At 36.1% G+C, this 23,991-nt stretch overlaps 1 protein-coding gene across 13 annotated transcripts in view; it reads right to left on the bottom strand.

Moving 5' to 3' along the window:
• Positions 1 to 23,991, bottom strand: part of SUPT20H (SPT20 homolog, SAGA complex component) — a 34,591-nt gene that overhangs the window by 7,063 nt on the left and 3,537 nt on the right. For 4 of the 13 annotated variants that reach the window (XM_071552482.1, XM_071552473.1, XM_071552439.1 and 1 more), the window contains exons 4-21: positions 23,716 to 23,774; positions 23,565 to 23,631; positions 18,581 to 18,710; positions 17,878 to 17,981; positions 17,242 to 17,358; positions 17,065 to 17,118; positions 16,020 to 16,159; positions 14,880 to 15,036; positions 14,737 to 14,793; positions 13,138 to 13,209; positions 12,044 to 12,201; positions 11,098 to 11,130; positions 9,102 to 9,219; positions 6,387 to 6,495; positions 6,003 to 6,161; positions 3,842 to 4,154; positions 2,699 to 2,853; positions 457 to 512 (exon numbers count right to left, since the gene is read on the bottom strand). In XM_071552482.1, the coding sequence (XP_071408583.1) occupies positions 457 to 512; positions 2,699 to 2,853; positions 3,842 to 4,154; positions 6,003 to 6,161; positions 6,387 to 6,495; positions 9,102 to 9,219; positions 11,098 to 11,130; positions 12,044 to 12,201; positions 13,138 to 13,209; positions 14,737 to 14,793; positions 14,880 to 15,036; positions 16,020 to 16,159; positions 17,065 to 17,118; positions 17,242 to 17,358; positions 17,878 to 17,981; positions 18,581 to 18,710; positions 23,565 to 23,631; positions 23,716 to 23,774 (2,058 nt within the window). Of the gene's footprint in view, positions 1 to 456; positions 513 to 698; positions 1,604 to 1,674; positions 1,824 to 2,698; positions 2,854 to 3,841; positions 4,155 to 6,002; positions 6,162 to 6,386; positions 6,496 to 9,101; positions 9,220 to 11,097; positions 11,131 to 12,043; positions 12,202 to 13,137; positions 13,210 to 14,736; positions 14,794 to 14,879; positions 15,037 to 16,019; positions 16,160 to 17,064; positions 17,119 to 17,241; positions 17,359 to 17,877; positions 17,982 to 18,580; positions 18,711 to 23,564; positions 23,632 to 23,715; positions 23,775 to 23,991 lie in introns of those variants that run through there. The other 9 variants (XR_011697509.1, XR_011697510.1, XM_071552530.1 and 6 more) reach the window with 9 other exon arrangements.

Below are 23,991 nucleotides of genomic sequence, written 5' to 3'. Positions count from 1 at the left end.
TTACATGATCTTCTATTTCCATTACCAGAAGCTCTTTAAACTTATTACTGGGCCTATGTGAGAATGCAAAGCTCAGCTTTTAGGCATTCTATGTGTACTCCCTGAGTGATTCTACTGCACTGCTTTGTACAGTAGAATCATAACTTCAGCATAAGGAATGATTTACAATAAAAGCTTAGGCAAATCCTAAAAACAGAAGATTGTATTTTATTACTAATTTTTTGAATTAAAATGTCAGCTTTAGAGAATTAGCTGCTTTGTTCTGAGCTAGGAATAGAATTTGCACATGGAATCTCTACAGAAGTAGCTTTTTCTCTTATTCTAGGCACTTTAAATAAGCAATTAAAATCTGCAGTGAATTGTCTGACCAACTGGCTCCAAAGATCTGTGCAGGGCAGTGTAGTAAACAGGTCTCTACAAAAAGATAAATTATTGTTGTCCAAGTATATCAATTACCTGTAGAAGATTTAAGGGCCGAAGATTTGATGTATTTTTCAAACCAAAGGGGCTGCCTGTTAAAGAGAACATCTTTTTATTAGTAGGGAATCTTTACTCAGTTGTATTTGTGTATTGCAATACTCCTTTCCACTGGGACTATTTCTAAACATTTGGAAGTTGGAAAACTGGCAAGTGTAAATTTTATGCTTAACACAATGCTACATTTTCCATAATGTTGATCACTTCATAGTTATTCAGACTCAAAGTACAGAAGAGCTTTATTGCTAATAAACACTGTCCCCTGTAAACTATAACCTGCTAAGGTTCACAAACACGAAACGAGAACACCATAGCAGTTATTCTTCAGTGATTCTTCTTCTGCCTTTAAGAACTTCTACTGTTTGTACAGTAAATCCAAAAGTCCATGGTCTCAATAAAGTAACACACTCTCAGTTTATCAATCTTTAACAGAAAACAATCCCACCCAAAATCTGAGCAACTCTCCAGTAAGTCAGCAGCTATCAAGTGGAAGACCTGCAGGTCTTGCATAGACCCAGCTCAGCTCACTACTCTCATCTGTTGTGTGAGTGATAGCACAGCATGGAAAAATCTGTGACACCGAACCAGTAAGGCTGATAGTTCTTGAAAGGATAGAATTAGACTAAAAGCAATTCCAGTGAATTGAACAAATGGTCCAAAATTCAATAACGCTGAATTAAAAAAAGACAAATGAACAAGTACAAAAGTGTAACTAGGTTTGTGTCTATACAGCAAGAAAGGACATGAGAAGTTACAGTAAGTCACAAACATATCCAGATCATCCATATCACAAACTACAGAGCACACAAAAGAAAAGAATCTCTTCAGAGAGTATACATTTATAAAATTCACTGTCACAAGATGCTGTAGGTTCCAAAAATATAAATGGGTTCAAAACCCAATTAGATAAATCCATAGACTATAAATCTAGGACAGGATATTAAGCACAAAGATCCATGCGGATATTCTTCAGCTGAGAAGTCTCAAAGCTGTAGATTGCCAGAAGAGGTACAGTTGTAGAGAAGCGATGTTTCACTTCACCCTTTTTCCTCATCTTAAACTCCCTCCTCAGTATCCTCTAATGGCAACTGTCAGAGACAGAATATAAACTGGATGGATTTTTGGCCTAAAACAGTAAAGCCATTCTTACGTTAATGTAATGCTGTTGCAAAAAATACAGATAAAAAACAGGCAGACCTCATTTGGGGAAATGTTAACAGGAATGTTGTGAAAGAGATGAGATGCATTTATTCTGCTGTGCTCCACTGTGGTAAATCAGCCAAGCTCAGGCTTGTGTCCAGTTTTGGTTATCACATTTTAAGGAGGATGTAAGCAAATTGGACAGTCTAGAAGAGAGTGACAGGATTATGAAAGGTTTGAAAAATACGACCTATCAGAAAGAGAAGACAAATGTGGGACATGACAGCATGTTTGATATTTAGAAGGTAAAGAGAAAGGGTGAACGACCATTTTTCATGTCTGAAAGGTATAGGATAAAAAAATAACTTGCATTTAACGAGATGCACTGTAATTAGAAGGAAACATTTTGCACGGATAATAAACCACTCCAAACAGCTACCAAGGAAGATGGGAATCTTCTTTAGTGGAGGTATGTAAAGACAGTTTGGAGAAGCATTGGTTCCATATGGTTTAGACAGATTTGACTAAGGGATGGCTATCTTAAAGTCTTCTATCCTTCTCACTCTATAATCATACATTAGGTTCTTTTTTCTTTATTGTATGTTCAGAAAAAATAAACTGAGAATTTAAACAGGGCTTTTAAGATTAATGTAATCAATTTGAAGGCAGTAAGGAACTACTTAAGTGTTGTACTAGAATAAAGTAGTAACAGGGACAGCATAAAATGCCCCACACATTTAAAAAGTGAGGCCTCTTTCTAAGTTCAGTCATGCCTTTTTTCAGGCAGTCATCATCATCAAAGTTGCATTTGAATTTGGAGTTTCTCTCAAACTTCCTACTGAGCATACCAAACAATCCAAGTTTTGAGTGTGTATCCCCAGTCCAGCTCACCAAAAATCAACTTCAAACAATCTCCAACATAGCCTCCACTTTGAATGCAAAAACATGTATGTTGTTCCTGAGCTTCCGCCATCAAATACAGAATCTATTCATACAATGGCCACTTTCATCCATTTTTCTCACAAAATGTTTTCACATTGTCCCTATCTGACGAGTGGCTTTTCAACTTAGTCACACTGACCTGCTGGAGAGGCAGACTGCATTGCAGCGGGCAGCGCACTTGGTACCAGACCTCCTGATGATAAAATGCCACTCAGATTTATACCTGCAGGGGCTATGGCACCAGTGTTGCACCCCAGCATAGGGTTTGAACCACTCATCAGTGACTGTGCTCCACTGTAGAAGAGGAAAGACAACACATCAAACCCAAGTGGCACAAGTAAATCTGAGTAAATTCTTTCCCTCTGTCTCACGGCAAGTAAATCAATTGTTTGCTGTAAATGGGATAATGGATGAAGCATCAGTGCAGCATAAAAAGAAAGTCATTCTGCCTGGAGCATAACAGATATGTTACATATTCTCAGTATATATAGGTTTTTTAATTCCTTGGTATCAGCTGAGGAAAATAAACCGCAAGAGGTTCTTTTATTCTAGAAATACTAAAGGATCAGCAGTCTTTAAAATGTTGTACTACCATAAAAGGAACAGGTTTCATTTTTCTTTTTGACCGATAAAAAGTATCTCCAATTTATCAACAGTGAACAACTGCTGAACACTTTAGATGAATAATTCAAGTGTCTGATACTTGTACTGGAGCACACTGTGTGTCTTACAGTGACCATCTTAATCACAGAATTTCGTTTAGTCTAAAAAGCAGTTCATGTTATACCACACAATCTATTCTTGACAGCATTATTTTCTTTAAACCACAAAATGAGTTTTAAGGATCAAGGAATGTTTAATCTCAGTGCTTGTTTAAATTGATAGAAACAAATCTGCTTTCATTTTTCATTTAAATTGGTCTGCATATGTTTTACTTCCTCTCTGATTAATAAGAGTTTTCAAACTTAAAGAGCAAAACCTCAAAAACCAACTAATTGGGATTAAATCTTAAGAAATTAGCCTATATAACTCCAAAAGGCAAAAGCAATAAAGGTCTCTCTTAATAAATCTTTTCCATGTTCCAATAGTAGGTGCCTTCTATTTGAGTAATACAAATACTTTCTAGTGGCTCTTCACTTTCTAATTACAAAGTGAGTAATCTTTTTCTATTGCAGATCCTAAAACCTATCTACCCTAACAGATGGTGGACAGTCCTGGACCACTACACCCCTCCCATCAACCAACCTATAGTAAATTAAGAAACCATCATAACCAGACTTACCACACAGAGCCCACTACATTGATGAAATTAAGTCCTGCAGGGTTTGCCATGACCTGGGTGGAGGTTGTTCCTGTAGTAATGGATGTTACCATGGTGGAAAGAGGAATGGTCATTACAGGCAGTGCCTGGCTCAGAGACATTTGCTGCTGAGCAAACGGGGTTAACAAAGTGGGCTGAGGGGTGAAGCCTGAATCTTGGGGAGTAGGGGTGGCAGAAGGGGTAATAGGAGTTGAGCTCTGAGCATCAGGAGGGTGTGGGGTCGATGAAGGGGTGTTGGTTGGAGTAGGAGTAGATGGTTTAGGAGTTCCAGACCCTGCTCATTGAGAAAAATAAAAAGTGCTAGTTTGTTATAGAAGGCCAGTTCTTTTTGTATAATAAGGTTAATGGAATCTTAGCACTGACAATTTGTTCTGTTTCTCAGACTGCAAGTGTTAATTTCTACATGACACGAGTGTTGCAGCACGCACTCATTCTTAACGATGCAGTATAATCACAAAGAAAAACCATTCTCCATGCTCCATTCCTTATGGTATGCATCGATTTGTATCCTCTTTGAGGCTTCCATAATTTATCATACATTAAGTTGTAAGTCCAATCAGGAATACTTATAACAGTTTCTTAGTGACCAGTTTAACCTCATAAATATGTTTGCTCTAAACTGTTAAAACAAGTAGCACATATGCACTGTCTGCACAAGAGCACAGTGTTAAAAACGTGTCATGGAAAACAACAGAATCAACACGGAACATGTAGCATTTCAATCATCATCGGGCTGATCTAAATTTCATCAGATAGTTAAACTGCCATTTGCCAAATTTTGATCAAATAAAACGCAATTATTTAATACTTCAGAATGAGAGGATAATACTGCATCTTTAAAAGCTACCGTGTAATTTCTTCTGCTTAAAAGTAGCAGGTACAGCTGTATTTGTTGTGGAGGCAGTAGCCAAAGGTTATCAATAGAAAAACAAAACAAAATCCCCAAAAAGCTTGAGCTGTTTTTTTGGGTTTCCTTTTTTTTTTGTTTGTTTGTTTTGTTTTTTGTTGGTTTTTTTTGTTTGTTTGTGGTTTTTTGGGGGTTTTTTTTGGGTTTTCTTTTTTTGTTTGTTTTTTTTTTTTTAGCTTTCATGTCCTGCAGAAAGAAAGGAAATAAATGTGACTGGTGACCAGAGCCTCAACATAACAACAGTGTGCAGCAGATTTACACAGTTCATAGCACTAACACAAAACCGGAGTCAATATGTTAGAAGAAAACTTCTAGAAGTTTTCTTTTTCGTTTGGTTTGTGCAAAACAAGAAGGCAGAAAAGTTACACCTTTTGAGCTACCCAGATTTTAAATTATTTAATGCAAAAAAGCATATTTTAATACTGTGCAGGATACTGGAATGTGCAGTATACAATTATTCATAAGAAAATTGAGAAACTGCAGCTATGGTTTCCTCTTAGTACACATCTGTTCATGACATGGCTCAAGACGCATACATATTTTAAAAAATCTTTATGATCTATAGCTGCGATTACAATGATCCCGTCAGTGTTAAGCAAAATAATTAAACTAGGATGTCACTTCTGACTTAAATTTGCATTTTAACACCTGAGCATATGGTGCCATCATCATTAGCATCACCACCACACTTGCAATCAGCAATGATTTGTAAAACAGTGTAGGAGTGTTTTTAAAAAATCATCTTATTGTTTATTGTAGTATCACCTCGGGACTGATCAGATTATATACATACATAGATACACAACTGCACCAGCTCCTCTAACATTTAATAAACTAGATGCTTAAATTATGTCAAGGCAAACTGATCTAACATACTGTTTTTACACTTGAGGAAAAAAATCTACACTTTGGAATTTTATCTCATCACATCATCTACCAACCTTTCATAAATGAGGAGATCATGCTAATTGCATAAAATGTATTAAAACGTATACACAGAGGGTGCATACATATATATATACAGAAAACAAACACAGTTACAATAAACATAAAATACATACAGTGAACAAGAGACCTGCCTAAAGCTGCACAACTTATACAATTTAGGGTACACTGTACACTTAAGTTTCATCATTCCACAGGTTAAGAAGTTTATCTCAGGAAGCATTTATGCAACAGCCTAAGATTTAATGGAGAATTTAGGTCGTGACTCACTTTGTGAAGAGCTCGCAGGAGACATGGCAGCTGGAGAGAGCATGCTAACTTGATTAAGATCCATAGACTGTTTCCGAGAAAGACCAGGAGGCTTAGAAGGAGGAGGAGGAGTTGGGGATTTTAGATGGCCACTTGACTGTTGTGAACTAAAAATACTACCTGAAAAAGCATAATTAAAATACATTACTGTTCTGTGGGCACGTATTAACTTGAATATTTGTTAGGATACCATTTTTTGACCAATACAATCAGAAATTAAAAAAATTAATCTCTTCTCACAGGCAAGATACTGGTATTTTTTTACTAAATCATTACAAAAGGGATATCCTATCATTTTACAACAGGTAGAACATGTAAAAAGAAGATGCTTAAATCAATAATTACCTGAAGAGCTACTTCCTGAACTTGAAGGTAATTTGATAGGAGGAGGTCGGTGTTTTACACCTTTCCCCAGCACTGAAGACTGAACAGAGCCTGATATACTTTCTGGCTGCTGGGAGGAAAGAAAAATTAACACTACCACAGCAATGATGTGAACTTCCACACCTTGACAAAAAAGACAATTCAATTAATTTGCATTAGACTTCTCAAAACTATGACAATATTCCCTTCAAATATTTCAGATTTTTAGGTATTTATTTAAAAACCATAACCTATGACCAACTTTCTCTAGATAAAGGGTTTATCATCAAGAAGCAGCATGAAACTGCTGGTAAAAATTTAAATGGAGCAAAGAAGTAAAGTAATTAAGAAGTTTTACTTTTCTCCATAATTCTGAAATCCTTCTTAGCAATTTTCACAAATGCAAGAGTGACAAATGCACTTGAAATAAAGGAACATTTGGGTTTTACTTGAAAAATTGCATAATTTCATTCACTCCCTCTGTATATACCTGCCATTTCCAACCAAAACAGATTTAAAGAACAGGATCAGAATTCCTCATTCTAGGATTGGGATTTTAAATACATTCCGAAAAATCCTGAATGCACAGAAATGAAGACACATTTCCCCATTGGGGCTTCAGTGGGAACAAACTCCATTCATGTTTTTAGAGGGAAGATGCTCTATTTGTTCTTATAATGTACTTATCGCATCGCCTGATCATAAATTAACTTTTGCTACTCAAGTCTGTAGTTCTCAGTCACTCACAACAGACTCTAAATGCATAATTTCAACAGCTGACACTGTCAAAAGACAATAATGAAACACATTTACAGTTATAGTCTATGTATTTTTACCCATAAAGCAGGTATCCATAAATGAAAGTACGTATGCATGTGTATATGGTCAGACTTCACAAACGCAGATTTGGGAAGGGCTCTCCCCATGTGGGTGTGCCCTTCCAGCCTGCACAGTGGATTTTTTTAGGTGAGGCACAGTGTGTGCAGAACTGGCCCCACCGTTTAAGTCCTGAGGTCCATCTGCCACGGTCAAGCAAGCTTGGACAGTGACAGTGAAGTCCTCGGGACTAGAACCTACAACACCCGGTACTAACCAGGGCTGACCCTGCTGACCATCCGAGATGTGACGGGATGAGATGGCAGGGAGGCATTTAACTGCCAGAGGACGGTCCCCACTGAGACTCGAACTCAGGACCTTGGGATTCAGAGTCCAGAGTGCTCTCCTTTACACCACGGGACTGCCCTATAAATGAAAGTAATGTCTAAACAAACACAGTCCACAAGCTGCAAAACTTGCAAATGAGGCTGTCAACATGGTGAATGGAGTATTTCAATTCTGGAGCCTAAATTAGATGTGCATGGGATAAGAAATCACATTGCATAGAATCACCCTTTCTGGTAAGCTTAGCTTCCACTGATTCTCTGTAATGAGAGGCAGTCCATCTACATGTTTCTAATTGATGATTAAAAAGAATCTTTTGAAGAAAATTTCAAGGACTACCTTTTTCTTCTTCTATTAAAATCTGCTTTCTTGATTTTGAAAATAAAGACTAATGCCCCATTCCAAAGGTGATTAGATGATAAAACAGAGTAACCTGAGTAATTTTGGTGCAGCTTTTGGTGGGGGCTTGGACAGACCGACAAGGTGACTTCCATGAGTACCCTCCCACTCCAAGTTCATATGATTTTAATGCATATACACACATGTGCCCGTACATGCCAGTATGTGTGTACACGTATACAGAAACATTCATATCCCTTTCTGCAACTGCTGGCCTCGGAACACTGCTGGTCTGACTGACACCAAGAACTGCCTCTTTCAGAGCAATGTTTATTGGAGTTTAAGAGTATGTATTTATGGGAGAGCGGTCATGAATAGCCCAATGGATACAAATGACTTTTACTACTTGGAGCCTATGCACAGCTCTGCTAAAGTACTGAATCTGACCGAGAAAGCCAGAAGGAGCAAGTAAAACACAAGGGAATGCCAACAGGCAGGACAATTTGGGAATGCAAAAATTTATACCGAAAATGTAGAAGTATGTGTGCATGCAAACATACACACTTTTAAAGCTGTTGGAGGGTTTTTCTGTTTCGCTGGTTTTGGTTTTTTTTGTTTAAGTTTTTCTCTTCAAAGTAAAGAGAAAACAATTTTAATTTCTAAAGGTAAAAAGTTCAGCTACTCCATCTCCTTCTGTGTTTACTGACCTGCAAAATAAAACACATAGCTGCGATTTACTATACTGCTCTGTGAAAGGTTCATCTGAACAGGGGAAAATATTAAAACAAAATCTTGGAGCTAACTACACTATACACAGCCAAACCCCATCCAAAACAGCTAAAAGACTGAACACTGAAAACAAATTCTTTCCCTTAACTTTTCCAATATACTCACACTGAATGATCATGACCATAACATGTTTAAAAATTAATTCAGGATGACATTTTTAGGTTATTTTACTTTTAAATGTGGATAGCAAAAATTACCCTGAGATTAGCTCAGTGGCTTACAGTATGGTGCTAATAATGCCAAGGTCACGGGTTCAATCTCATATGGGCCATTCGCTTAAGAGCTGGTGATCCTTGTGGGTCCTTTCCAACTCAAAATGTTCTTTGAAATAAACAAAGCAATCTTTTAAGTTGTAATAATGCAATAATAAAGGGCAAATAAAAGAAATGTGTGGCTCAATAAACTCACTTCCATTTCCTTCCCTGGAGAAAGATGACTTAGATTGACTGATCCGCTTGAATTATGAAACATTTTCACAGGACATTTAGCTTCATTTTGTACTAACTCCTGATATTGGTTCACCACCCTGAAACAAACAATGAGGACATAAAAAGATTATAACTTTTAGCTTCTAAAGGAAATACATATATATAAACACATAACTGTACATGTTATAGCCATATATTTTATAATTATGTAGACATATTGCTATATAAAATAGATATGCACATAGAGATATGCACATATAAAAATGTATTTACATCTCTTTTTATCTTTCTACATTGTGTTCCTGCTCTTAGATTTATTCCATTTTAACTTTTAATCCCTATCTTTTTTCCTAATGCAAAATACTGTGTAAGAAGCACAGTTCCCTTCCCAAAAGCAACTGCGGGTCTTTGGGATCCCATTTCCTTCATGGAGGTCCAGAATCTTTCACAGAGGTGTCTCTTCTGCTTATGCTCCCTGTGGAACAGCCAACCCTCCTTTAACTTGAGGTGTATGTCAGATGAGGACTATAAATGCAAGGGATGAACAATCACTCCTCTTTGAGCATCATGACAGATATTTGATAAAGCATCAATAGCATCAGGCTAAAATATTGTTTTATCAAACAAAATACTACATCTCTACTAATCTAAGACAACCAAGTTGAGGGAATACTGTTTCACAAAGTGACCTTGCAGACTTGAAAAATCAAGGTGAAGTACTGTTGTCACTTACACTCTGGCAGACTGAACCTCAATGAAAAACGATTGGAATATTTCCATTACCTTACACCTAAATGTGATGAACTACATTTTATTTTAATATAGCACTGATTCTGTAATATGCTGTTACTTCACTAATGCAGATCTAAGCCAGGACCCTGAGATACATGACAGAGGAAAGGGTGCAGTGTACTTTTTTCAGCAATTAGGTTTCAGACTGACTTAAAATTACATCAGAATCAAGACCAGTAAAATGCCCTGTACTCAGAAGGGTGACCCTGCCTCCTTCTACTGTTGCAGTCCTAGTCCCTGAAACCAAATTACTTATTCTGATGGAATGACTTGTGCAACTAAGTTACAAACATGATCAGGAAATCAATCCCAGTTAGAACCAGACCCTTGTATTATTGCTGTTTCAGTGTTCAGCCAGCCAATCCCCCAATTCAGCTTACACAACAAACAGCAAAAGTATGAGCACGAAGGAGGCAGGAGAGAATACAAGCAAAGGGTTTCTTGATCAAAATGACCTATTTAAAAACAGAACATTAATATTGATTTTTTATTAAATCAGACTCGTTTCCTGGCCAGGTACATAAGGGTATGTAGGGATAAGTGCTATAGCATCTATATCAGCCTGAAATATCCTATGGAGGCACAAAAACAGATCTGGCTTTGACAGAGGTTGCTTTTTAGAGGTTCTGTGTTCATATGCACAGGTATCTAATGTGATGCACGCTGACAAACATTTGAAAAAACACTTATTATTTTGCTGCTTGCTATCCCTGAATTGCTACTCCTACTCATTCTACAACTAAAATATACTGAAAATTTGTTTTATTACTTCCTTCTCTAGGAAAGCTGAGTCAAGTAATGAACCACACACAAAAAATTAAGTGGTATAAATCTTAAGTCCTAGTTCACATTTCAAATAACAAGTCCAAATGAACCATTCCCATGATTGCTAATTTACCATATAAAACTGTCAAGATGAAATTCCAGCTAAGTGCTCCCAGAGTTCAGGTAGTGCAACGAACTGTACTCACATATTTGGTTTCTTCTATTCTTCCTTGCTTCTTAAATACAGAAACTACACACTATATCCTACTTCTTGTTATGATGATTAATTCCTCTTATTTTTCCTCATCTGTTCTGCATCTGTTTCCATAATCAAAACATTAGCAGTCATCATGGCTAAAAGGAACAAAATTCATTATTTGGCATCAAACCAAATGGCTGTATATACCATGCTAATTTACCTTTCAGCATCAGTCTTCGAACCAATAAGGAACCTAAAATGTAAAATACATTTTCAGTCAGGAATTAGACTAAGAGAACATATTTTTATAATCACAAGACTTCAAAATAAATGTCAGTGCTGCCATTCCAATTCTTTCTCCCATCCCATCAGAGAGGAGGGGCAGAGGAAGTGCCTGCATCGTGTTTAGTTGCCAGCTAGGGTTAAATCACAACAGTATGGAAACAAACACTAAAGAGCTCAAGTCTATGGATAAAATAGTCTTAATACTCAGGATGTTTTAAGATTTGGATAAAAAATAGAAAATAATTACATACTAAACAATAAAAATAATCTTCATTTGCAGAACTAAAAATTTTGCTCAGACTTACTGCTCCTTGCCTTACTGAAATTTATATATTCTACTGTGCTGTACAGGTTCCTCCATACAAATAATCTGGTCATAGAAGAAAAAAAGCCAAGAGCAGAGAACTTTTGTAGAACCGCAGCCAAACCCAGCATATTCAAAATAATTCAAAACTGTTAGAAGCTTATGTTTTTCTTCATTTATTTAGCTTAAATTTCTCTGTCTAAGGGTAAACAGAATATAGTCAAATCTCACACTTTCATAGCATCAGACAAATTTTAAGAACAATCAAAGTTCTGAGTAACACTGAAAAAGAGTGCAACAACATTTCATGGTATCTCCACAATCTGCATGGGTTGGGTTTGTTGGTGGTTCACCTGCACCAATATATTGTTAATGTAAAGGAATGTGCAAATTTAACATAAAAGCACATTTAAGATACTATGGTTGCTTGAACATGTTGTTTTTTGGATTTCGCTAAAAACCCTTACATAAGATTTCTAGTTCTGGAGTATTTTTATGACTGAAAATGACAGGTAATGTTTGTATCCCTTCATCTATCAGATCACAGCACAGTTTAATAAAAGAGCAAGTAACTTACTGTGATGGAGTTAATAGGTTGTCACTTTCCTCATCACCTTTGAGGGTCTGAATTTTACCATAGTACAATGGATTGCCAAGAGACTGAAAAATGGTCAGTTTTGTTTTTTGAAGCTGATTACCAACTTCACATTCAAACACATAATCATCTTTTATTTCCTAAAAATACAGAAGAAAATAACCTAGTAAGACTTGAACAAGTGTTAGCAGAAACAGCAAGTAGAATGGACCAGCTGCATATGCAAAATAGTAAGAAACATTCTATAAGTAACTCCGTGAGTAAGTAATACTCCATAGGAAGGAGTGCATTATTTAAAATGAAAGTGATTTCAGAGTAAGTTATCTAAGGGGATGAGAAAAAAAGGAGTTTATTACCTCTTACAAAGATATTGCAAAACCTAGACAATCACATTAGACATGGAAAGGTAGAACAGGCAAACATATATAGAAACAGTTTTATATAAATTATGACAATGCAAATAAAGTTCAGAGTAAAATGCTGGGGTGAACACTAAGTTCTATGGGAAAGTATTATTTTTTTCCAATATTAAACGACAAAGACATCATGATACATGATGTTAATAAAGATAGTATCTTGCCTCTGAAATTATAAAAAAATAATTATCTACGGCTGATTAAATTACTACTTCTTATTGAATCACATAATTTGTGTCAAAAATCTTAAAGTTCAACTTACACAGTGCAGAAAGAGGTTTTTAAGAGGCATTTAATACTAACCTCTTTCAAAATTTAACATTTTGATTTTAACTAAAACTCCTTTCCATCAGCCTTTGAGACTCTGAGTAAAGAAAGCAATTTGTTAAGCAGAGTACTGCTCCTTGTAAATTATTATGCTTTCTTTACTGCAAACTGCTTTTCCTTTTATTTCTGGGAAACCTGAGGAAATTACAAGACTGATCACATGCTTGCTGTACTGTAGAAAATTACAAGTATCTTCCTGTGTCTATATAACACATGGAAGATTAATTAAATCGGGGCAGGGAAGATTACTCCCACATTACTTTGTTTTTTGTTGAAATAAGAGGCATTTTAACTAAAGACAGCAAAGTTTGGCCAAAGGTCTAAACTACTCACATGTGCTGGCCAGACAGTTGGTTGTGAGTCATCAGGCTTGATAGACTTTTCCACTTTGGCATATTTTTCCACCTTAAAGAAAATAGAGCTCAGAAAAGAAAGAATCCCCTAATCCATGTATTCAGAAAAACTAAACTGAAGAATCTTCAGAACTTGATATTTATAGTGTTATACCATATTTGCTATGTTAAACAACAAAAGAGTGCAACATAGCTTAAGACTACAGATTGAAATCATTGTCTCCAATGTGGAATGGCTAAGAAATTTCACAATACCAATAACTCCTAAAACCTCTGATTAGGTCAGGTACAACACACTTGAAGTAGAAAGAGTACAAACCATGATTTCACATGTAATGTACATTCTTGTCACCCCTATGATGTCCAAAGCTACAGTCTTGACTAGTCTAGTCTTGCAGAAGACTCAGTAGAGTAGAGAAGACTTGTAGAAAGGGACCTGGAGGGGTCCTGGCGATGGCAAGTTGAATATGAGTCAGCAGTGCCCTGGCAGCCAGGAGGGCCAACCGTGTCCTGGGGGGCATCAGGCACAGCATCACCAGCTGGTCAAGTGAGGGGATTGTCCCGCTCTGCTCTGCACTGGGGCAGCTTCACCACTATGTGTGGTTTTGGGCACCACAATGTAAGAAGGATATAAAGCTACTATATTAGGAAGTGGCCAAAGGAGGGCAGCAAAGATGGTGAAGGACCTTGAGGGGAAGCTGTATGAGAAGTGACTGAGGTCACTTGGTCTGTTCAGCCTGGGGAAGAGGAGACTGAGGGGAGACCTCATTGCAGTTACGACTTCCTCGTCAGGGAAAGAGGAGGGGGAGCCACTGGTCTCTTCTCTGTGGTGACCAGTGACAGGACCCAAGGGAATGGCATGAAATTGTGTCAGGGGAGGTTTAGGCTGGATATCAGGAAAAGGTTCTTCACCCAGAAGGTGGCTGGGCAATGGAGCAGGCTCCCTAGGGAGGTGGTCACAGTACCAAGCCTGGCAGAGTCCAAGAACTGGACTCAATGATCCTTGTAGGTCCCTTCCAGCTCAGGATATTCTATGATTCTGTAAGCCCCTTCTGTAGACTACTAGTATGTCTTTTACAGTGCCAGAAACTACGAACATGAATGTCCCTGAGAGAAGAATGCACACAGAGTGATCAGAAGAACTCTCAACAAAAATTCTCTGGATAAAAATTTTTCAAAATATTAATGTCCCACAGTATCTTAACATATAAAAAGTGAGGAATTTCTACCAAAATGAGAAGTCACTAATTTTTAAATAATCTACAAACCTCGTTTGCTTTTCTGGTTTTCGTATTATCAAGCATCTTTAAATAGACAAGTGCTCATTAAATCCACAGAAGAAAAATACTAATAGTTGGTACTGTTTACCTCAGACAAACAACTGTTACAATTGTACTGTCATTTAACTTGTGTTTATACCTTATGGAACAGAAAAGTAATTATAAATATTAAACTCACTCCCATTTTTTAAAGGTCATTCTTTGATATTAGATACTCTTTAAAAGTCACTTCTTCACATAATACAATGTTCAATGCAATTGCTAATAATTGCTAATTAACAATTAACAACTGGTCTTACATCTACTTCAGAAGGTGCAGTCAAGTAGCAAGGGTTCTGTTTCCACATATCTACGCACTGGAAAATGAAAAAGAAGGATTAATATATTAAATATTTTAATTAAATAGTTTAAAGTATATGGAATTACCTCTCAGAACACTTACATTTCCAGCTTTAGAAATTTTGAGGTCATATTGCTGGGCTGCTTTCCTCTCCTTCCTTTTCTGTAAGTAGTCAAGTAGTCTGAGCTGAGGTGGAGTTGAGTAATGAGCTACTTCCTGCTGTCTGTTCAGAGAGGACCTTGAGTATCTTTTGAAGCACCTATGGCAAAATGACACATAACCTTGTAAAACTACTAACAATGAATTCTCCATTGCCTGTGGAGAACTGCTACTTTGCAAAGAACTGCTACTTACCTTGAGACTAATAAGTTTTTAAATATTAATTTATTATTGCTTTTCTGGATTACATTGTACAACTTCTTATTTCTTATTTATAAAATATACTTGTATTTTGTTCATGTGTTTCAGCACTAAGAATGGGGTTATTTTTTAAATGCATACTTGAAATACATTCTTAATGGAGTAAATAAGAAGTTGCCAAGCTTAAAATATTTATATATTATCATAGATTTCAGTTCCATCAAACTATCTTTGTACTGTTTATGCAACCGCAAAGTTAAAAACACAGCAATTTCCCCCTACTTTTGTTTTATGTCAAGCTCATTGCTACAGTAATGCTGTTCTGGACATTCATTTAATATCTTTGCCTGTCTTTCTAGTAGAGTATTTGTTGACCACCAAGCTTTAATTTCAAGGACAGCTGGATCAATTTCACTGTTTATACTTGTTTAGATATTACCACTAGTTTTGCACTAGCATTGTATTTCTATGCAAATCTAGTTTTAAATATTTCAGTAATTCTGACATATCATAGCACATTTCCCTTCTACAGACTGAAAGCAACTCTTGCAGAAGAATATGGACCACTTCAAACTTTTGTGGAAAAATAAGTGAACAACCATTCACAAAAGAGAAATAATTTCAACTTTTCAAGATTCTGATATGCCTGCACTTCTCTTTAGCCTCAATGTCAAACATACAAATAATTCCCTTGATTTCCTCATTCAGGATTAAGCTTATTCATAGCTTTTAACAAATCAGAGACAAATATGCAACATACCCATTTATATATTTTACAATACAGAACTGCCATCTGACTCAGTCTATACATAAGTGATGCAAAAGACAAAATCCACAGTGCAATAATATTTTCCTTTGAAAATGTTTCACACTGAAACCTACCGTTTCATGGGGCGAGTGTTCATCTTCTGCTTGTTGTACAGGAGTCTGTTTGTAGTACAGGTCACTGCTATTGAAGGATCAAGACACAAAGGCTCTGCTGTAGCCAAAATAAGTTGGCTCTCAAGTAGGAGTTTATCCTCCTGTAACATACACAGCTATTAATAAATGTAAAAACGTGAAAATTTTTACACTAACTAAACTCCTATGCACCTATACATGTGGACATTATCTTAGAGACAATTGAAAAAATTGTGTGTGGATAGTCAACAAAAGAAAGTGTTCAACAATTAAGTATCCCTAACCATTACTGTCAGTTACAGAGCTTGGGTAAGGTTCCCAATAGGAAAAAAACCCAAGAAACCTGCTGAAAAGTAGAGGTCATGTTCTGGGGGGCTTTTGTGTATGTTTTCTTTGTTTGCTTTAAACACAGTACTAGTGGTAATGAAACTCATTTTCTGTCATTAATTTATATTGACGTACTGGCAATAGGTGCCATAAAGATGATCAACCTGGGACTTTAGATTACAATTTGAAATAGATTTGATCATGGTTGTGGCTCTGAAATACAAACAAGTGCACTGAGTACACCATGCACAATGTCAGTACAACAATTCACTGACTAGAACTGTACAACTGTAGTTACTTTGGATTCTCTTTACTTTAAAAGTATCAATAATAAAGGTGGAGGAGCAATTGTGTCATTAGATTACCAGTGTTGTTCTGGGGCCACAGTTGAAGATGGATGAAATACGATAAACTAGTCAGAGTCACTCCAAGGCCATCATTTCGCACTACAAAAAATTATGGTCTGATTCTACAAAACCTTTAGCAAATCCTATTGTATTCTATGGCATGCTGTGGAAAGATGCTGTTAGTTAATTTAGCAGGTTTCTGAAGCATGTACCATGCACCACTATACATACTGATAGCTTGAATTAGTAAAAAAAAGAGTAAGTTCTATATTTATTAAACAAATAAAAAATAGTTTTATTTTATTGTGTATTTATGACATCACTGTAAAGCTTTAAAATAACCTCTAACTCACCTGTGTCCATTTGTGGTTGTCACTGGTTATAGAATGCACATCACAAATTAAAGTCTGAGGAAGAAGACATAATGGTAATTAGCTTTCAACTGAATAAGATTGCTTAATTTACATTACAGTACATACCCAGTCTAGGAACTATGGTAACACTGATGAATTACTTAAGCCACTTCTTACCTGCATTGTAGGACGCAAAAGAATGTGCTTGCTTTGGTATGTTGGAGATTTCATGTTACCAGACTGCCTATAGTCACGTATCTCTGCTATGACACATCCACAATGAAAAATATTAACCTAGTTGAAAAGAAAAAATGTAATTTTTAAATAAACAAGTATTTACCAATCCACTTCTGCCTATAAACAGAGGTTTTTATATAACACATAAAATGCAGCAAAATCACGAATAAAACTAATGACTAACTTTTTCAGATCAGTGGTCTTTACTACCTATCTAGACATACCTAAAATACAAGCTTCAAATGTGATGCTTTCATATGCCAGCAATGTAGTTTTAAGAAATTCCCATGCCAAACATTTCATAATGACAAAGAACAATGGACATTTTGCTAGAGCACAGAGTGGAAGTTGATTCGCAGCTATAACCATAAAAATCTCTCTTCTATCGCCCTCTCCTCAGTACTTTTTTTCCCTATATAGCAATAAAATATTTATTTGGGGCATTAAGTATTACAGTTTCAAATGCACAAGTGTTTTATGTTTTGTGATAAGAATCACTTAAGCAAAGCATTCCAAAAAATCAAGGTCTCTTTGGGTACAAAAGATAAGTTCTTTTTGAAACCAAAACTTTCAAACCTGAGATTTTTCCAAAAGATCAACCAAAATAGGTGGTAGTTCCTCTGCATCCAAATATTCAAGCAGCTCTCCTTCCTCGTAAGGCAGACGAATGGTCTCAGAATCTGAATTTAAACAAAACATACTACCTTTTACTTTGTTTTTCAGAGATCTAATACCACCTTGCCACAGGAAAAAGCAGAGTTGGCAGAAACCTATCCAAACAGTTTGTTTGCATAGTAATTATTTTTACGTCCCTTTCTGTTCCCTGAGTTTTATTTTGCTCTTACTGTGCTAATAGGCAGAATTTTTACTCCCAGGTGACATACAATATGCTCTTATTGCACGCCACAGTACCAACAGCAAGAATATGCAACCAAACTGGAACACAAATGCCTTTAGACAGGCCTAGATATAGGAAGCAGTGAAAGAAACAATTTGACAGAAGGAACCTGAAGTAAGAGAAACTGGGACACGCAACTCCAGAAATGAAGCAAAAATAAGAGAATGAAAGACTACCAGAAAGAATCCTATCTACAGATTTACACTGCACCTCACAGCTTTATGTAAATTTTTAGTTCAAGTACAGTTGTTTATTCTCCCTCTAGCCCCCTACCCCCCAAATTATCTTAAAAGTGAAACAGTTAAACGTAAGCAACAACACATTCTAACTATTTATGTAGCATTCTGAGTATTTTTAAAAATTAAAGAGCAAAAATATTACCTGAACCATTTTTTCCCCTGAGCATAAGTGAATAACCCTCATTTCCTGGATAGAGGTTCACCACCAGACATGACAATGTCTCCTGCATAACCAGCTTCTCAAGTAAATTCACATTTCGCCTCAGCTTCTGCTTTAAAAGTAAACATTGCTCATGAACATAATACAATGAAATAGTTAGTAGAAACAAAAACAATTGCCAGAATATGATTACCATGTAGATTAATGACAAAGTATACATCTAAACAAGCCTCATTAAATTTAATTGTACTGTATTCAGCAGAGTAAATATATTATGTATTATCACACATACTTATATAGACAGATTTTTTTAAAAACCCCCACTAATTTTAAGTACAAACCCTAGAACTGGAAGTCCACAGACAATAGAGTTAATAAGACTGACCCTATGCTATGATACTTTAAATCTACAGTGGCACTATTACTTATATAATTTTTATGAACATCACTTATCCACTACTTATTGTTTGATAAAAACAAAAAGGATTTAGTACTTTCCAATACTCCTGAAAGAAGCAGATATTTCTCTCCAGGATTACAATATTGAATTACAGCATTTGGAAGGTTTAATTGAATTTTCTTGTCTGTATTTGCTGAAATCTGATCCAGCAGCTGCAGACACTATTCCCTTATTTAACTGTAAGAACGATCTTTTCCATGTATAATAGATTTTTAAAATTACTTGGTTTGTGTCAGAGACCCCATATATATCCTACCAAGTGAAACATTTAAAGCCCCCTTAGAACTTCAGACAATGAACTGTAAACCTCAGATAATTTTACATCTTCTAGCTGGAGGCCAGATTCCATATCTGTATACCAGCCATTAACTGGAAGTTAATCTGAGCACTCTACTAACCCTGCCAAACTGCTCATTTCAAATACACCCAACTAAGTAGTAGTGGGCTATTTCTTTTTGAACTAATTCACCTTTCCACAGATAATGAAAGGAAAGCAGGATTGTAACTTAAAGGGGAACAAACTTAGAGAAAAGGACTGAAAACAAAACCCCAAATTCCACAGAAATATAATTAAACGAATCATTTTAAAAGGTACGCAGAGAAAAAGGAAGAAAGTATTCTCAATTTCCTGCTAAGTAGTTTTAGAACTATTACTGAAAGTTAACTCTTCTCCATGCATAATGAATGATGGTGACTACATCTTCATGGCTTTTACAGTACAGAAATAGGGGAAACTAACACAAAGAAAGAGACAAAGAAGCACCTAAATCCTGGAGAACTAATGGGAAAAGAACTGGAGGAGCTGGGGAGAATGGGGGAGAATATGTCACAGCAACAACAGAGGTAAGAGATTGCTTGTGAAAGCCAATTTCTCTTACAGGATGCTGGAGATGCAGAACGTTATGCAAAACCTTCTTCAGCTAAAACTCCTACTGACCCCTCCACCATCTACCAAACACAAGGAGGCTGTATGTGCAGTGCTTCAATTTTCAGACACACTCCTGAGCAGGGCATTCATGCAGACACAGCAGGAAGTAGCCTGAGGTACAGTAAATGCCACTGAAAGCAAAGTCAGCACTCAACTACTCTGGCATCTTCTCTTTTAACTGAGATACTGTCATGTTTTGACAGAAAAGGTTTTGAATATGTTCCCCAGTGTCTGATACATTAATACTTTCATACTTTGCACTGGCATTAGGACAAAAAGGAGTATGAGAATTCTCTAAGTTATGTAAAAAGAGATTAAGAAGAAATTAATTACACTAAAATTATATTTAAAAGTAACCAAGAGTAAGAAACAATTCCACTCCTCTATCACTGGGATAGAACCAATACAACTTCTAGAATCTGTTACTAATAATACTGTTAACAGTTCTAATCCAACTTTACCATTTTCAAGAGCTGAAAATAAAGGATCATTCAATTAAGGGCATTATTCCATCCAAAAACAGGCACAGAATAATTTTTATGAACTAGTAATCACTCATAGAATTTCTAAAAAAACAATTATCCTTTCCCTCTACAAATTTGTCTATGTATGCCAGAAATAGCCATGAGACTTATTTTTATGTAAGGCCTCTGCTCCTTGAACACCTCAGATATATATCATAGTAATTAAATTGTGAATGCAATAAAATCCAGTTAATTGCATCACTCTCTAAATTTATTATTTGGTGAATGATATGCTAGTATTATTTTTTTAAGTTTTGTTCAATAATTGTTGGCCAGTTATGGCTTGAGTTTTTTGATTGTTTCATTTTTTTTGGAGGTTAGGATGTTGAGGGGGGAAGACAGGTAAAGGAAAAAGGAGAGGACAATCACATAGGCCTGAACACATTTAACACTGCATTTATATCACCTCAACTTCTAAAGACATATTGTAAAAGCACTTTAAAATATAAAGCCACTCCAAGACATTGGGGTAAATTAGCATTTTAAGTGCAAACATTTCAATAGCTGGTAAAGTTACATTTCACTAAGAATGAAAAAATTCTGTGACTACAAAAACCCCCAGCTTTCTCCTTTGAGCTGGCACTCTGAGATACTGCCTCAGAGCTGATATTAAGCATTAAGTCTGGTCTCATCTGGAAAGATTTTGAAGATCAAGAAGTGGCCTGAGGTGCATTACATTTCTTAAGCATTTCTTAAGTATTCATTACACTACAAGAGTTCAGATACCAAGCAACCAGACCAGCTCTTCTGTTCTGTTACATCAGCTTAAACCTCTACCCTCTCTGAGTTCACCCACATAAAAAGCAGCACTCCTCCCACCTGAACATGCACTGCAGTGACTGCGGATGCCTGTCAAGCAGCACAGAGAGGACAGAGGTGCTTCCTTTTGCTTCCAGTGACTTTTGATGACTACAACTGCATAAAGAATATGGAACATTCCTGCCTAACCAGACTGAAGTAGTGATTTTATGTTGTTTATTACTCCTCCATTCTTGGCTACAGGCAAAATGTTAATTTTAATACCTACTTCTTGAAGAGTGCACTGGTATTACGTGAAATTACTATGTTACCTTAATCACGACTGCTCTTCTTGTCCCTCACTGTAGCATCTTAAACTGATTTTCCCACCTACCTTTATGACTGAAAAGTTGGTCAAAAAGCTTAAAATAAACAGATCACCTCCAAAAAAACCCCAGCCTCTTGTAGCTACTGTATTTCTGTGAAATGAAAATCTCAACCCACCACCCCAGATTCTTCCCTTGACTTTGATAACATTTCATTAATCTCAGCACCACTTTATGAATGCACAGAAGATGCACCGTGAAAGGTACAATTTTGTCTCAACTTCAACAGAGCTACTATTTTAAAACTACCTTAATGAAAGTAAGCACTGTGTTTTCAGGAAGCAGACAAAACAAAACAGAGTTTTGTATGTAGTGACTGACAACCAGTACCTGATTTGATAAAACAAAAAAACTTGAGGAAACATAATTTTTTGGTTACACAATGCAAAGTCAGATCCTCAGAGAAGACGGCAACTTATAACCATGTTTACTTCCAATGGAATGTAACTGGCTGTGTCAATCTTATGACTACCATTCCAACACAGAGCATTAAAGCTGCTCAAAGACAAGTGCCATGCAGTCTCTCTAGTGGAGGCAGGAATACATTTCCATTTTCTAAATCTTTGCAGATCAAGCTTTAGGAATACTGTGGCCTCAACAAAGTCTGCTTGTTTTACCCAAATGAGGTTAGCTTTGCTTCAAAGTGCTTTCTTACAGTCAATTTTTTCCTCACCTTACACATGCAAGTGAGTTATGTTTTCTTCAAAAACAGAATCATGAACAATACAATGCTTTATACAATTTCTCATACACATCCAACACTAAAAGAAACAAAGTAAGAATGGTAGCATTGTTATCTAGCACCATTTAGTTTATTTGTGTGTCATAAGTACTTAATCTCCACAGCTACCAGGGTACTTCCTTTCTACTACTTTGCAGTAGAAGTTTCTCTACGTGCTTCATTATTCTTGTGCTAGTCTAACATGGAACTGAAGCGACTTTCATTAACTGTTTACTTCAAGATATTTTCATGCTTGTACACTGATGCTGTCGTGCAGCTGTCAGATGTCACGAGTTGAGAATAAGCAAGTGATCAAGCATTTTTACTTTTTTTTTAATGTGTTTTTGTAGCAGAGATCTTTAGTGCCTTGCATTGATCCTTCCAGCCTACAGAACAGGTTTGTTTCCCCATTTGTGCTTAGCACTGTGTCCAAAATTTTCTTTTTATTTATTTCAACTTTTAGGTACAGGAATGTTGCACAGTACAGTCCAAATGAATCAAATTGCTTCCTTAAACAACCTCCTCAACATAGTTTTCTCTCTAGTGTGGATATGCACAAAGAGAATTAAGGCTGAAAAGCAATGAAGCTGGGGAGATTGGAGTAATAGAAGAAGAATAATGAATTAGGGAAAACAACGTACACAGCATTGACATTGGCCCTGAACATGACCACAACTGACTTTGGAGACACAGGATTAAGACAGAATGAACAGGCCACTCAAGTCAGTCTAGGCCTTACTAATTATATTATATCACTCAGTTATTTTAATAGCACTGTTTTCTAATAAACTTGTTAGATACACCTCTCCATTACAGACCATTCTTTTGAAATTCTCTCTTTCCATATATAGAAATATAATATTTTCCACATAGAGAAAAGCAACTCAAGAGTACACTACATACAATCCTCTGCAAACATTCTGTTTTATTACCTCTAAAAGCAGATTTAGGGTTACTGGATAGTCATTGGCCCTCCTATTACCTTGTTTTTACTTCAAACTGAATTAAGATAATGCTATTCAATGGCACAGTTCAGTCCACAAAAGTCATAATAATAATTTCTCCGGCAGTTTTAGCCTTAGGTAACTACTACAGTAAGAGGAGTTAATTTCATTATTAAAATAAGAATAAAGTGAAGTAAAAAAAAAGTATTTTCTGAACTTGCCTGTTTAGACAGCAATGAAAAGCTTCTCAGCAATTTCCACTTACCTTTATCTCTGGCTCTTTTTCACATTCTTCTGTATATAAATCATAGAGTTTTTGAAACACAGATTTTCTGCAATTAAAAAAGCTTAACATGTAACCAAAATTAAATCAAAGAAATCCTATTTAAAAAAATGAATACTGAAATTCTTAGTACCTTCCACTGGATAAATATTTTCTTTTGGGAGGTCTCTGACGGGCACTTTCAATGATATACTACAAGAGAAAAGTAAACAAAAAAATGGCATACATTATAAAGAAATTTAATTCTATCTACCACACAACTTTAGATCATTATCAGACAGCAGTCCATGGATACAGAAAGTAATTACCAGTTACGGTACATAACTGTTCCAAAGGTGTACTGAACATGATGTGGTCTATGTTATAGTCATCAAGAGCACAGCTCAGTTTAGCTGCCAAATGAAGCATT

The sequence above is a fragment of the Pithys albifrons genome, chromosome 1 (genome assembly GCF_047495875.1).
Source record: "Pithys albifrons albifrons isolate INPA30051 chromosome 1, PitAlb_v1, whole genome shotgun sequence".
Classification (NCBI taxonomy): domain Eukaryota; kingdom Metazoa; phylum Chordata; class Aves; order Passeriformes; family Thamnophilidae; genus Pithys; species Pithys albifrons.
The sequence above is the reverse complement of the archived record's forward strand: the minus strand, read 5'-3'. Positions and strand labels throughout refer to the sequence as shown.